General features: G+C 33.4%; 1 protein-coding gene across 4 annotated transcripts in view; it reads left to right on the top strand.

Moving 5' to 3' along the window:
- The window catches only part of DPP10 (dipeptidyl peptidase like 10), a 420,223-nt gene that overhangs the window by 377,511 nt on the left and 25,720 nt on the right, over nucleotides 1–16,992 (top strand). For all 4 annotated transcript variants that reach the window (XR_014026226.1, XM_081326185.1, XM_081326184.1 and 1 more), the window contains 3 exons: nucleotides 312–359; nucleotides 2,456–2,554; nucleotides 2,660–2,729. Coding sequence is in view for 3 of the 4 variants with exons in the window: in XM_081326185.1 (XP_081182311.1) it covers nucleotides 312–359; nucleotides 2,456–2,554; nucleotides 2,660–2,729 (217 nt within the window). In the remaining variant the exon portion in view is untranslated. The remainder of the gene's footprint in view (nucleotides 1–311; nucleotides 360–2,455; nucleotides 2,555–2,659; nucleotides 2,730–16,992) is intronic.

Below are 16,992 nucleotides of genomic sequence, written 5' to 3'. Positions count from 1 at the left end.
TATTACCCGCAGGTACTCTGTGCTTTATATAATCAGGCTATTAATCGCTCTGTGTGTCAATTTCTCTGCTATGAAATTGAAATGATGAAGATAATAATGATCACGCGTTTATTATTTCCCAGGAGATTATGCTTTTGCCTTGGCAATAATGGGATCATTCATGTGCTATGTATTAAAGCATGTGCAGTAGAAGTTTTGAAAACTATGTGTTAGAATAATGTATGTTCTGCTTTAGTTTTTTAAGCTGAGAAATCCAAAGCTAGTTTCTTTTATTTACTTCCTCTGTGTGCCTGTCCTTCTGTGTTGTACAGGTCCTGGTGTTCCAATTGTCAGCCTGCACAGCACAATTAATCCTGAAAGTAAGTTATACCATTTCACTGGGGATTTTCTTGTGGGTTTTCTCCCTTTTAATTGAGACCTTCAGGAAATTAATTTCTAAACCTCATCTTAATTACAACTTTTTTGGGGGGAAACATGCATGTAAGCAATAAGAACAGAGTGAAATTAATACAGTAGCTATAATATATCAGGGATTTTTCAGGATGATTTTACATTAATAAGTACCCTTTATTTCCCATTAATGCTTACAATAATTAGATGGCACAGTGGCATAGCCTCTTTAAATAACTATGCAAATTGAGTTCCTATTACAATACTTCTTATATATGCTTTAAAATACTTTAAAGCTCTAATACAATTAGTTTGGATTAAGGAATTGTTTCTGAGTGCCAGTTATCTAATTCATTGTTTTTTAATGATATAAATATTATACGTGCTTAAATCTCTGTTTAAGCAACTCAACACATTTATGTACACACATACAAGTAAGACACATATATAGTATACAAAGAAACACATACAGGTTTTCTATATAAGTAAGTTTTTCAAAATATGTTTTTGAAATACATCTTCAAAATATATTTCAGTACATTCTATGCAGACATGCACTACTTGGATAATTCAATTCACTTTAACTGGGGAAATAATTCAATTTAAATGAATGTTCATATATGCATTTTGATTTAAAGCGCAATATTCTTTCCCATAATAGACAAAGCCAGTAAGTTATGCAATAAAATCATAGTTTTAGAAGTGAAAGAGTGTTGTGCTGAACCTTTGTCAAATTCTTGCCTGTAAAAATTCAGAGGAAAATATTTATTTATATAGAAAATTGTGGAAATATACATACATATATACATATATGTAAACTTGATCATCATTCCTATTAATGGAATAACAATATGATTGAATTTTAGTCAAATTATTGTATTTAAAACAGCTTAGTTGACACTGTGAAACTGCCTCTTAGATTATTCATTATTTCATTAAATTAAGATGTGGTTTACCAATTTAAAAATTTGTTTACCTAGCTATCCATATGCAAGTGATGCCCTTTTTTTAAAAAAAAGCAAGTAATCCTTCAAACTGTAATTTTAAATTTCTTTTTAGAGATTTATAGATGAAGGATAATTTTGAATTAATGTGTATTTATAAATAGACAAATCAAAATCCACTAATATCATCTTGTTATTCAAAAACTGTCTTCCATTTTACTTAATTTGAGATATAATTTTAATAAAAGATGAATGATTTATACGATCTGAAGAGAAACCAGAGTATAATAATAACCATAAGCCAGATATAATTTTAGTATTAAAAGCACTTCCAGAGATCTGTGGAAGTTGCATCTCTCTTAACTTCATCTTTGACTAGTATTATCCTAGCATGTCCAAAAATAAAATGTTGCTAACTTTGTTTTTATACTTAGAATACACTTTTCTCTAACAAATAACTTCTATTGTACCTGATTCCTTTAGGTAAAAGCCAAATTGCATATGTGAAAGAAAATTATATGGTACATTATTTGGATGCAGTATGGACTAAACCATTTGTTCTGCTGAGTTCACCTTTAAGACCATATATACAAAGCCAAAGACCTATAAAAAGGGCTGTATACATTAGATGTCATTTATAAGATTGAACGTGTGAAGATTATCCTTGCATTTAACAGAGCTTAGTAAAATCAATCACAGAAGAAAAATGCTGGTTCCATATAGTTAGGCATATGCATCTTTTAGTTTAGGGACTTCCAATTTTATTGGAAATGCAGGCGGAAACTACAGCTGTAGCTGCCAATGAATCTGGTCACAAAGGCTCAGTAATTAAAATCTAGTTGGGTCACATCTAAAGTATGGCAGGAAGTTTTGGCTTTACGTTCTCCAAGTGTTATAGTTCTTTTAAAACTAATTGAAAATAGGAGTGAAATGTATCTATCTATATACAATATGCATGCTTATACAGTATATCCATATTTATTTTACTCTTTAAATGTGCCTTTCTAAAAATTGTTCTACAAAAATATGCATTGTATCTACCATAAAAATTGTATTTAAAAATTTCCATCCAATTAAGCATGCATGTACATTAGTTCCTTTTTTACCTTTTTATTTTACAGAGTTTTATATTTTAGAAAACAACTCTGTTTTAGAAGAAGAAGTTTCAATGAGAAAAAAACTACAAACAGAAACTAGAATGCTTCACATTGATGACTATGGTAAATATACTAGCAAATTTTGGAAAAGGCAATATGTTTTCATATAGTATTTTTAATTCATCTTTCAAACTACCAGCCTTTAATGTTTTGCTCTTTTCTTAAAAGAACTTCCTTTACAGTTAACATTTCCAAAGGATTTCTCAGATCGAAATATGTATCCACTCCTCTTAATAGTGTAAGTATAACCTTGATATTATTAAAATTTGTGAAATTGATATATTGTTTATATGTTATATGGCCTCAAGAATGGCCATTTTAATTACAAAAATTAAAAGCTCACCCAGTAGTGACCTCGAAACCCTGTTGGGATGGCATCATATGTTCATCATGCAGCTATAATTTTTATTAAGGATCACATAAATGATTAAAAAACAGAAAAGATCTTTATTCTCAATTATGGAGGTTAGAGGAATTGTTTACAGTGTAATCCAAGATTGATCAATATTACCTGTCCTTGTCAAATTTTTGATTCTTTTCCATTTTCAAGGGTTTTTGTAGAATTGATACTGACATCTATAAACTGCAAATTTAGCTGGGATTGTATTATTCAACTGCCAAATCAGTCACACCTTCATCTTCTTTTTTTAATATTCCACTTGTAAACCATTGCCAGATTTTTATCTTTATCCACTTTCTCTTTGATCTTATTTTAGAAATTGATCGTGCTGTGCTTTTCCTTGCCAGCATTCTGTTTTTACTATGTTGTTTTGATATTCATGTTTTGTTTCCTGCACATTCAGTAAGTTCCAATTAGTATCAATGCATGTGCTTGGCTGTCTTTTATATAATCAGCCAATGCGTACTTTTCTTCTTCAACCATTTGTTTAACTTGAACTAAACCTCTGCCTCCATTTCTGCAGGGCAGATATTCTTATTATATTATTGAATCAATACCCCATATGATTGTTTCTAATACATTTAAAGGGTAGTGGTACGCAGTAGTTTTCAAATTTGGAACAACATTCTGTCCCTACCACAAGTACACTAATCATAAAACACTTCAAAAGTGGTGGAGGTATGCTTGTTTTGTACCTGTAAGACCAGTTTCAAACACAATGGACAGTCTGAACATTTCGGGAATGGTCAGAACAGCATCAGAACACACTTAACAAGGTCAGAACAACCTGCTTTGAGCTAAAAATGCTTAGAATCCAAAACATTTTCCCCACTCATACTGAAGATGTTAAACAAGTTCAAACCATATTCAAACAGTAAAAATGACATCTAGGCAATATTCACTTCATCCAAAATTCCTAATGGATTAATTAAGCCAATTTTAAATGAAATTTAGTGGTGGACACTTTCTGTATGTTATACTCTCAAATTTTTGTCTATTTTGGAATTGTAGAAACATTACAGTTTCTGATTAAGAAAAAAAGTGAACTGGCATAAATCACTCAAATAAGTTATTATTAACATCAAAAAAACGATAAGAAGTAATCAAGATCCTCCTATCTTTTTTACAATTCTAACAAGAGTTTTCTCAGATGAGGGGAAATGAGGGGAAATGACTATGCAGTTCATTTTACAGGAAAGTGGCAATTTGAATAATGATGAAGGGATCATTTTTATACCTTCCAGCGCATACCGATACTATGTATTATACTAACATAAAATTGATGCTGTATTTTGTTTTTGTTTTACCTTCTGGGTAATTGTTACTGGTGCCTCATAAAACATATAGAATGCCATTAAAGGAGCCAAGGAAAATAAAATGAACTACTACATTAAAAAGATATCATGCTTTCTTAAAGAGAAGCTTTTTGGCTATTAAGTTATAGTATTAGTGAATAGGTAATATATGAATGAGGAGAATGAGCAGAGGAGAATCTACTTTAAGATGTCTCTTCCTCTCTTTATAATATTGAACAGAAGGAGACGTTACCACTAACTATAGTTCTTATATGAAAGTGACTTCAGAGACACCCTTGGCATAACATAAAGATTTGGTTTCAAAATGATCTGTTTAATCAGTATTAGCACATTCACTGAGCAACAGTGATCTGCAAAATGAAAGTTATAATTTACTGTGTATTTATTTATTTACTAGGGATTTATTTATTCTCTAGAATTTTTAAACTGCACAGACTCATTTCTTATTGAAGTTTATACACCCAAGTAAGTAAATAAGTACATAAATAAACAATTCCAATAGAATTTGGACACTGTTATTGCTTTCTTCTAAATGGGTAGAATAAAATGTAGAACAATTATGTAGCTTTCATGGCTGCCTGGCTGTGGACAAGTATATCTGTTTAATTGCCAATGAAATACCTTAGGATATAAATAAGGTTAACTACCTACTATTTCTTTCTTTGACCAAAAGAAATTCTCAATATATGACTTGTTTACCTGTAGGCCACTGAACTTATTTTCCTGATTCACATAACTACTTTTAGAAATCTTCTAATTTGTTTCATGTGTTAATAAATACTATCAAATACCCAGCTTAAACAAGTACTCTCAAAAAATTATACTAGAGTAAGAAATATAAATGCAATTATCCCACAAACAAACAGAGCTAAAGCAGCCTAAAATATTTGGAAATAAATCTGTTATAAAAAGCAAGCGAGATTTCCTGAGAACATTCTACAGATTAATATCTCAGTTCAGCAGCTTCATTAGATACTTTTTTTCTACATTGGATGGGAAATTTTCTCATTAAAAATGTTGGGATGTCAATTTCAATGATATTAAAGCTAGCATGGGGTGGTGGTGGAACCATTTAGAACACTTTGAGTTCAGTCTAGAAGCTCTCCAATTAAGCTGTTCTAATATGCCTTTAAAATAATTTTAATTAACATTTTATAAAACATTTAAAAGTGCACAAGAAGGAAAGGAAGGAAGGAAATTTATAAAATTATCTCTTATTTTAAATTATTTAAAAAAATCTCACTTTTCTCTATTATCTTTTTCCCCCTAATCATCAAAATCACAAGTGCATTTTTTTTGTTTCATACAAAAAATCTATAAGGGTTTTCCAGTTGACCATAAATGTAGACCTTGTTTTTTTTCTAATTGAAGAAGTTAATTTAGTTATCTTCGCTTTTAATTTTATCAACTTCATCAACCATTCCTCTGTTGTAGGTAGTATCAGGTCTTTCCATTTTTGAGCATATAATAATTTTGTTCCAGTTGTCATATATAAAAACAAAGTTCCATTATTATTTTTCTGGTTGCTTATCCATGAGTCCCAAAAGAGTCTCTTGTTTCAGTTGTACTTTAACTTTTAAGAATTTCTGAATTAATGCATGCATTTTTATCCAAAATGTTTTAGCCAGTGCTTTTTTTTGTAAAAAAAAAAAAAGGCGCCGGAACTCACACATGTCATACTACCCGCCATGCCTACCCTACAAAGTTTACCTTTGTAGTTGGAAAAAAAACCCTTCAATTTTTAGTGTATCTAAAAGTCTAGGATTTTGTTCAAGGTAAGTTAATACTATTAATATTTAAATTACAAGAAGGCATTTTATTAATCTTTTGGGACATTTACCACTGGCATAGTTTAATGAGTGGAAATGTCAGCTTTCTATGTGGAATGAAATTGGCCCAATAAAACAAAATTTGGTTGCTTGTAAAAGATTGAATGATTGTTAAGAAGTTGTCAAACAAGATGGAAAAAATTACATTTGGAGTTTAATATGCATATTGACTTGAAACAAATTAAAGTTGAAACTTTGTCAGTGAACAGATTATTTTCAATTTACTTTTAAGTTAAACCCAATTTAATAAATAGATCTGATTGAACCTCATACTGTAGGTCTACCTTTACATCTGACCGATACATAATTAATATATATTATTATTACTGTATTATTAATAATACCTCCAAATCACAAGACATTGGCTTTGTTCTTATTCTTCCCCTCTGCAGTTTGAATATAAAGTATAAAAGACTAAAAAGAGATTTTCATAGGCATCCCAGCCTTTGAACTACCCAAGGAACTGAAACAGCAAAGTTTCGCTGTCGGGCAAACTTTCTTCTCACTTCGCCTCTTTTTAACCTCACACCCCACCTTCTGTAAAGGAAGGGAAAAGGCCCACTCACCCTCTCGTGAAAGTTGGCCTCCACCGCCACCATCGGCTTCCACACCACATGGTCCAACCCAGCCAATCAAACCACGCTCTCCCTGTGGTGCTCCAGTGCCTCATGGCTCCTCCTAGAGGAGGCAGACAGCGCTGGAGCAGACCCCACTCACACCTTACCACCAGCAGAGCATTTTCAAAAACAAACGATAGGAAAGGAAACAATAGGAAAAGAATGCAATTCTGGAAAATCCATCAAAAAAAGGTGCCGGAACTCTGTTCCGGTGTGTTCTATGACACAAAAAAAGCGCCCTGGTTTTAGCTTTTTTTTTACATGTCAACTAAACATGATAAAAATGTCTCTTCATGTTGTTCACATTTCCAAAAAAGATTCAAGTACTTTTATATACAATTTATATGGCAACAAACATCACAATTTATCTGGCAACAAACATCAACGATACATCATTATATAAACATTCCCTTTAAAGCTAGAACATAATGTAAATTTCAGTCCTTTCAACCACATATTTTTCCAGTGGTCTATTTGTGTATTATAACTAAAGTTTTTAGCTCTTTTTATGATACATTATTTCATTTCTTCTTCTTCTGTCTTATATTTCAATAAAAGTTAATAAGTTTTAGCAGTAACATGTTCATTATTATGCTGTACATAATTCTAATTCAAATTAAATCTTACTCTGTGTAAAATCATAATATCTTTTATCCACTTTATTTTTTTCTTTTAATTGTACGTAAGAAATTGACAAGAACATCCCTCAGTTATTGAATCATCTTTTGATTTCATTTTACAATCCCCTTGAAAAATTCTAGTACATCTCTGTAGAGTAACCAATTGTGTTTACTCATCATTTCTCATACATAAAATACATCTTGTGCTGATAAGCTCTTCTAATACCATTGAAATATTATTTCTAAGCACTCTTCCAATTATAGCAGCTATATTTTAAACTACCTATGGCTTATAAATGTTTTTCAAACACAAACTCATATTTTAGCATTATGTGTGAATTGGTTATTATCATATAACTTGGTTTGCTTAATTCCAGCTATTATAGCTTATTCTTATGTGTTTCTTATTCATCAAATCAAATGAAAATTAAAAAATTAGGGCTTAGACTTAGGTGTGAATGTATCCAGTTTTTCAACCTAGAACATGCAATAATATGAATAATATAATAGAAAGTGACAGATGCTATACTGTTAAGTAACAAGTTCAGCCATGTGGTCCCTCCAAACTAAATAAAGACAATTTGTGAATTATTAATATCCTTAAAATAGTTGCATTGGGAACACAACAGAGCACTTACTGCCATTATTTTTGGGGGGGCAGGTATAGCTCCCAGTAACAGGGCTCCAGATAACTTAAGAAGATGCTGTGCTTGCAACATGGTGTAGCTATGTAAATGGATAGTATTCTAAAAGAAAAGATAAATTTGCAAGATGGTTTCCTTTGAAATTTGATAATTTTATCTATAATATTAAAAAGAGGCCTATTCTGGGTGGACAGACAATGGCTAAAATGATGATGATAATGACCATAAGTCTACTTGGTTCATTTTCATAGTTTCAGCAAAATAAATGGGCACTGGATTGCTTCAACTATGAGTTAATCATTCACTTACACATGAATAGAAGAAAATATACAGTGCATTCAGAAAATATTCAGACCCCCTTCACTTTTGTCAATTTTGTTATGCTGCAGCCTGATTTTACAGTTGTTGAAATTCATTTTCTTCATTAATCTACACTTAACACCCCATAATGACAAAGTGAAAACAGAATTTTAGAAATGTGTGTAAATTTATTAAAAAGAAAAAAACTGAAATATCACATTGGCATAAATATTCAGACCCTTCTCTAAGTACTTTGTAGAAGTCTTTTTGGGTATAACACAACAACTTTGCATACCTGGATTGTGGGATTTTCTGCCATTCTTCCTTGCAAATCCTCTCAAGCTTGGTCAGATTGGATGGCCACAATTGGTGGACAGCCATTTTTTCTTTCTTTCTTTCTTTCTTTCTTTCTTTCTTTCTTTCTTTCTTTCTTTCTTTCTTTCTTTCTTTCTTTCTTTCCTTCCTTCCTTCCTTCCTTCCTTCCTTCCTTCCTTCCTTCCTTCTTCTTTCTTTCTTTCTTTCTTTCTTTCTTTCTTAGAAAATTTTATCAATTTTCTAGTTTTACACTTAAATATTTGAAAAGCAATGTGGTGGATGGGTTGGTCAATAATTCAATAACATACAAATATCTTTAGTACAGATCTCAAACTATTACATTAAATGTTTCCTCTTTTCCCCTTAGTATTTACTGTCTCATATTTAAATTAATACAATTCTTATTATATCAATTAAATAAAAATAACTTTCTTACATTTATCAATAATTTTTAGTTTATACATGTCTAGTTGTTTTAACATTCAGTCTTTTTAGACAATGTCCTGGTTACTTTTTACCATTTTTTAATTTCCCATTAATATTTAAATTTAACATTTGATATATATAATTTCCAAATTTTAAATAATCCCAATTCCCCTTATCACAATTCATCACAAGATCTAATGTTCAGGATACAGCCTAGTGATGAGCCATATTGCTATGGCTGGTCTTTCGTCTGCCGGTTTGGAGGGCTGCCCAGTCTGAGATCCTGGGCACTGTGGAACAGGTTTTCATTGAGAATAAGTTTATGTTTATTTTTAATTTATTTTTATTTATTTTAATTCCATTTATATCCCGCCCTTCTCCGAAGACTCAGGGCGGCTTACAAGCTTAGCAGTAGCCTTCATTCTATGTATATGCCTGCTTATTAGGGCTTTCACACACACCCCAAGCGGCATTATTACAAAGTCAGCTTAATTGCCCCCAACAATCTGGGTCCTCTTTTTACCTACCTCAGAAGGATGGAAGGCTGAGTCAACCTTGAGCCTGGTGGGATGCGAACCTGCACTAATTGCAGGCAGCTGGTGTTACTTAAGGAGGCATTAGCCCACTGCTCCACCAAGGCTCAAGGTTTATGTTTATTGGACTTATATACCGCCCTTCTCCCGTAGGACTCAGGGCGGTTCACAAGGTATTTAAAATAACAATACAAATTACAAAAGTTAAGAACAATTAAAATAATTAAATTTAGTCCTTGAATAAAATAAAACCCCTGTTAAACTCCAATTAAAACCCAATTAAAATATCACTGTACTTTGCTCCATTAAGCTTTCCCTAAATCCTGACTCGTCTTCCAATCCCTGCTGCTGAAAAACACCCTCACAGCATGATACTGCCACTACCATACTTCACTGTTGGGATGATAATGTGCAGCTGATGAGAGGTGCCTGGTGTCCTCCAGACATAATGTTTAGAATTGAGGCCAAACAGTTCAATCTTGGTTTCATCAGACCAGAGAATTTTGTTCCTCACAGGCTGAGAGTCCTTCAGGTACTTTTTTTGCAAACTCCAAACAGACTTTCATGTGTTTTGCACTGAGGAGAAGCTTCCATTTAGCCACTCTGTCATAAAGCCCAGATCGGTGGAGGGCTACGATGATGATGATGATAACAACAACAACAACTTTATTGTCACTTTGATTGTACACCATTCGGCATACATCAAATTGAAATTTCATTGCATACAGCTCTCAAAGGGTCACCACCTCTGATATACACTCTTTGTTCGTGGCCAGCTCAAGTTTCAGAACGTCCATTTTAGTCTCTAGGGAGTGAATGATGGTAAACAGGACAGATGGAAATGGAGCTCCATGTGAATTAGACCTCAAATTAGCTTGTATCCTTATCATTCTGGAACTCTGTCCCACATCCACAGAGAATCTCTCAAGCTCAGTCAGAGTGACCATTGGGTTCTTGGTCACCTCTCTTACTAAGGCCCTTCTCCCATGATTGTTCAGTTTGATTGGGTGACCAGCTCTTGGAAGAGTCCTGGTTGTACCAAACATCTTCCATTTGAGAGTTATGGAGGGCACTGTGCTTTTAGGAACCTTCAGTATAGCAGAAATTTTATTGTAGCCTTCCTCAGATCTGTCTCTGAACTCTTCAAGCAGTTCCTTTGACCTCATAGTTTTTGGTCTGCTACAGTGTGCATTTTCAGCTGTGAGGCCTGAAAGAGAGGTGTGTGCCTTTCCAAATCATGTCCAATCAATTTAATTTACCACAGGTCGACTCCAATCAAGCTGTAGAAACATGGCAGTAACAAGAGACATGGGAGGCACCTGAGCTAAATTTCAAGTTTGCAAAGGGTCTGAATACTTATGCCAATGTGATTTCATTTTTTTCTTTTTAATTAAATTTATAGACATTTTCTTTTTAATTAAATTTATAGACATTTCTAAAAATTCAGTTTTCATTTGCCTTTATGGGATATTGAGTGTAGATTAATAAGAAAAAAAATTGAATTGAATTTCAACAACTGTAGAATCAGGTTGCGGCATAACAAATTTGACAAAAGTGAAGGGGGTCTGAGCACTTTCTGAATGCCCTGTATGTAGCTTAGGGATGAACAGAGGAGAAGATCAGGGGATCATCAAATCCAACATCGTTGGTGCCTGTAATGCTGAACAATGCTTTAGTAGTAATCTGAACTAATTGTGATATTTGCTTAATGCCCTCATTGGAAGCAATCCTCTGATGACTACAGGTAGTCCTCAACTTAAAACCATTCATTTAGTGACTGTTTGAAATTACAATGGTGCTGAAAAAAGTGATTTATGTCTGTTTCACACTTACAACCATTGCAGCATCCCCATGGTCACCTGATCAAAATTCAGATGCTTGGCATGTAATTATAACACTTGCAATGACCCAGGGTCATATGATCACTTTTTACGACCCTGTGAGAAGCAAAGTCAATGGAGAAGTCAATTGCAGTGATTTTCTTAACTAGCAAGGTTATAAAATAGGACAAAACTCACTTAACAATGCTTAGCAATGGAAATTTTGGGCTCAGTTGTGGTCATAGGTTAAGGACTACGTGTATTTAGGTCTTTTCCCCAGTGATGGTACAGTTGTGTGATGTTCATATTTATTTCCCAAATAAAGATATTGTAGGCTATACAAAAAAAAAAAGAATAACACATTTAGAAGAGGGAAGTAGAAACAAACCTATGGTTATTTTTCTCTAATTATCGATTAATTAGACAAATTGTTCCAGACTTACACTAATACAAAGTAAATATGTTAGAGTAAGAAAAAAAACCCACTGTAGAGTCCACTTACAGTATTTTTCTTGTCAAAGTGTAAACATTTTCTGTGTAGAGACTACATTTAGAAATTCTGTCAGCCAAACATTGGTGACCAGTATTAGCGAAAGTGTGACAATAACATAATGCAAGAATAACTCCAAACTTCTGAGCAACTAAATGGCAGAGAGTACTATTTTAAAAATAAAAGTAGGATTATAAGTGAATATTACTAATTTGACTAACTTAGTACCTTTAATTTTTAGTTGAGGGCATGAAGTTAATCATTCACACACAAACACAACATACGCATACTTTATTTTTACAAAAGGGGTTTGCTTTTTTTCTGAGACAACTATTGTATGCTCATTTCTGTTTTTCTCAAACATTGAACTGTTCCCCAACTTCCTGGCCCACCTCTACCTTTTCAGTGATGCCTTTTCACATTAACAGAAGTTATTCTTAGAAATCTCTTCACAAAATAATGAAAAGTCAATAAAAGAAAATCTGTCAAGAAAGACCTGATTTAATTTGCCTTGGATCTTTCAGAAGAGCAAGAGGTAGTAATCCTCAATCCAATTGGCCAGGAGCTCTACCCTGAAACTGTCAAATTAGTCTCTTTGTATAATTAAAAAGAAAACCAAAAGTATCTAAGAATACAGAAATAGTTTCTGTATGTGATATTTGTATCCTGGATGAATATAACTTTCCTAGGGGGGGGAAAAACCCTGCACATCTGCATACTTTGTGAAAAATATACAAACAGTGACCATTTCCTCCTTTTTATCAGCAAAAATGAAAAGAAAAAGATATCACTATTTGGACATCACCTAGCTTTATTTTTTAAAGAAAGAATGTAATTTAAAACTACTGTATGTTTGTTTCTTTTTATTTTTTACAACCCAGTGGGCATTTAGAAATAACAGTTTGATAAATTTATGTGCCACCTGACTTTCAATGACTCTGAATTATGTAAAAGGAGTCAGGATTCTGCCTGTCCATCAACATGGTAACTCTCCAAACATTGAAGAGAACAAGGCCAAATTTTATGTTCAAGAAGATGCTGCCAAACGAAAGATTGTGTTTCAAATTGAAATTGATCCAATTGGGGACTCCCGAGAAGAAAAGAATGACCCCTAGGGAAGTCTGTAGGAAAATTGACAACTGTCCATTTTAAGTCCCCCCCCTTTTTTTTTACATCGTCTTTCCTAATCACACGATTCAAAATGAGCCAAGTATTAAGAGGTTGAAAAGAATTCCAGAGACCATGTTTTGCATGTTGTCTTATGCTGTCTGTAAGCAAACTCAACATCTTTGTAGTTCTATCATTAAACATTACTTAACAAAAATGTGAATAGAATTGCCAAACATTGAGTAATAATTGCAAACAAGTATAAACAGAGCCGAATATTAAGAGGCTGAAAAGAATTCCAGAGACCATGTTTTGCATGCTGTCTTATGCTGTCTGTAAGCAAACTCAACATCTTTGTAGTTCTATTACTTAACAAAAATGTGAATAGAATTGCCAAACATTGAGTAATAATTACAAACAAGTATAAACAGAAATTGGCTGTAGAGTAATTTTGTGTAGCATTTGGATGAGGTGGGTGACTAATACTTCAAAAGAGAAAGATAATGAGAACAATAACAATAATGGAACATAGGTTTGACCAGTGAGATGAAATTGAAATAAACAAGCTAGAATTGAACAGAGAGAAATATCAACCTGCATCAAGGTAGGAAATGATAAAAGTACAATACTTATAAAAAATATTGAGACTTGGCTTAGCAGTAAAATATGAGAAAGGGATCAGAGAGTCCTGGCCGACCACAATTTAAACCTGAGCCAGAAATGTGATGCATTTGCTAAAAAAGACAAATGCTATCTTGGATGTGATTAAAAAAGAGTATGTTTGCTCATAAGTGCTTAGAAGTAAAATAAGTGTAATTTTGCTACACTGTCGTATTTTTAAAAATAGAATTAAAAATAACCAACAGCAGCATTAAGAGACTGGGCTTAAGTATACATGATGCACAATTTGCTATTTAAATTTGCTTTTGAAGTGTGTTGTTATAGAAGATAAGATAAATGCAAACAAAAAGCCACTCTCAAAATATGCAAGCAAGACTTGAAAACATACTAAAACAAAAATCTCTCCAGGATGATATGACCAGCTGATAACATCATTAGATTATTATTTTTTTGGCCTCCAGAATTTCCATATTCTGGACTAGAAAAATACAGTGAAAAAGTTGTTTGAGAAGACAGCTTCAAAGGCTGTAATCGTATTAATTGGAAAGCACAAAGAGAAAAATGTTTATGTGCTGAGTGGTAGTTCTTTTAAAATTTTCTGGGGAAAAAATCTAAGGAAACTAGAGAGGCTGAATTTTTCCTTTGACTTGTAAGAATCAGAAACTAGCTGCCCGATAAATAATTACATTTCTTTAAGGTACAGTTAAAATGTATTTGTGTCAGTGGCAAGGAAAGAAGTGAGGGATTAGCAATACAATTTAATGGAGCTGTAACAACTGTGTAGTATTAGAAATATGAGTCTCATTGTAGCCTTCATTATAACATTGTGCTATGGAATACTTGTTTATCTTTTGATCAACATTTGTGTCTTTATCATTGTTGGTAAGATTCAGTGGTGGGATTCAAATATGTGAACAACCAGTTCTCTGTATGGGTGCCGCTTCCGGAAGTCCATTCTGGGCTTGGGCAACAAAAAAATTAGCTACCGGTTCTGCCGAACTGGTGCAAACTGGCTGAATCCCATCACTGGCAAGATTGTAGTTCATGCATGAACAAATTATGGATAACAAATGTTTCCGGTGATACCTCTGTGAAAAAACAGACTGCTGGATTTTCCCCCAAAGATGCTTACAGTGACAGCATTCAAGAGGAACAACAAAAATAAGAGGATGACTCAAGGAAGCAGCTAATGGTATAGTTGCCTAAAATTGCAGTTTTTAAAGATGTTTGCCAGCAGTGACCCATCCTGTGTTTGCTCTTCTTTGATGGGTCATCATTTTCTTGCATGGATTTTTTTCCTCCCCAGAAGACATAATTAAAGCTTCTACATAGGAATTGTGAGCCACTTCAAAAGCAGTTGCAGGTCTCTGTACTCTGTACCAACTAAGAAGTGGTTTAGATGAAACTACAGGTAGTCCTCAACTTAAGACCACAGTTGAGCCCAAAATTTCCATTGTTAAGCAAAACAGTTTTGCCCCCATTTTATGATTATTTTAACCTCAACTGTTTAAGTGAATCACTGCAGTTGTTAAGTGAACATGTGATCATTAAATGAATCCAGCTTCCCCCATTGACTTTGCTTGTCAGAAGCCCGCTGGGAAGATGACATATGGTGATCACATGATCCCAGGACAGTGCAACTGCAATAAATACATGCCAGTTTCCAAGAGCCTGGATTTTGAACAGATGACCATGAGGATGCTGCAATGGTTGTAAGTATGAAAAATGGTCATGTCACTTTTTTCAGTGCTGCTGTAACTTTGAACAGTCACTAAACAAATGGTTGTAAGTTGAGGACTATCAGTACTACAGAGCTAATGTTGGTGTTTGTTTTTGAGACATTGGTTCAAGTTTCCCATTGAAGGCAACTTCTGTTCATTCTTGTTCTGAGATGTAAATGGTCTATCGAATTGTTGAACCACTTTCAGAGCATGGTGGTTCCTGCTCCATAGCTACCCTGACCTCATGTAAAAACCTCCTAGAAGTCCAGGGGAGGGGAGAAGAATACTATTTTAAACTTCCAAAAAACCATAAAAGTCTAGCTTTTCTCCTAAAGATTGGGCTGAGTTGAATAAGGGGGTTAGGAGTATGTGGTGGTGTATGCTGTGGTGTCTTATTAGAAAGGGTATGATATATTTTATATTGGTTTTACTGGTTTCGTTGTTTGTTGTTTAGGATTTTTGAGATATGGGGCCATATAACCTCTATAAATAAATAACTAATTACTCCTTGTTCATTACTCCTTGTTCAGCCAGCGTTTCTACTTGTGCTTCTAGCCTACTGCAGCTACTGCAAAAGATATTTATTGGTTTTCTGATGTCATCCATAGAAAGTTCAATTGTGACAAATTAGAAAACTATATTATGCATGCCGCATTCTTAAAAACAAAGCAAGGACAAATCCTAGTTGATTCAAAACAGGCTATATTGAAAGGTTTTCTTTGGAATACGTCAATGAAGATTCTCCATTATCTAGGTAGAGTTGTCTAGAAGTTGAGTCATGGCAACTGTACATATTTTCTTATTGCTTTGAGACATTTTGCTGTCCATACAAGCAGATTCTTCAGTCTGAACAAGTTGGTTAGGAGAATATGAGTAGAGTAAAATCCAAGTAGAATTTGGGATTGGTGTGGAAGTACCCCTAAGAATTTTAGGAGTTGGCACATTCCAACACCTCTCTGTCTACTCTGACTCTCCTAACCAATTTTTTAAGGCTGAAGAAGCAGCTTGGATGGGCAGCAAAATGTCTCAAATCAACAAAAAGATAAGTCCAGTTGCCATGATTCAACTTCCAAGACGTTCCTTCAGAAAGTATATAGCACTGGATTGCTAATCCAGTAAGCAAATGTGAACTGATGATGGGGTCACTTTAGTCATAATTATTACTATGACTCTGTATATCTGGTATTGAGTAACAACTAAGGCAGAGTTGCTGCTCCATGAACTCTGTGTTGCAAAAGATTTTACTGGCTAGAATCTTAATTTTCCCTTCACTGGCATCAGACTGATAGTTGGTTTATATAACCTAAAAACTTTTTGTGTTGTTTACTGTGGTTGAATTGAAGGATGAATTTTGAAAGTATCATTTAGTAATACAGTATTAAATACCTAGTTTTTTCCATCTACACATATATTAATCTGTTTAAAGCTCACCTTTTCCAAACTATATTGTATACATGGTAACATAGAGTGTAGAGAGCAGGAGGGATACTGTGATTGTTTAAGAATTGTTTTGTCTCTTCTTGGTTGCAAATTTCAGTTTTCAAATCTTTTATTTTCCTCCTTAATATTATTACAATAAGATTATTATGACCAGTTCGTCCCATATTCTTTAAAATGTCAATTAAATGTTATCCATTTGTTGTTTATTATTCTTTATAAGAATATTCTTTCTTTTATTTTCCTTCTATGGAAAACATACATGTTTTCTTATATCTATCCATCAGTCTTGATATATACAAAGG

This window comes from Vipera berus, assembly GCF_964194415.1.
Source record: "Vipera berus genome assembly, chromosome: 1".
NCBI classification, from domain to species: domain Eukaryota; kingdom Metazoa; phylum Chordata; class Lepidosauria; order Squamata; family Viperidae; genus Vipera; species Vipera berus.
The sequence above is the reverse complement of the archived record's forward strand: the minus strand, read 5'-3'. Positions and strand labels throughout refer to the sequence as shown.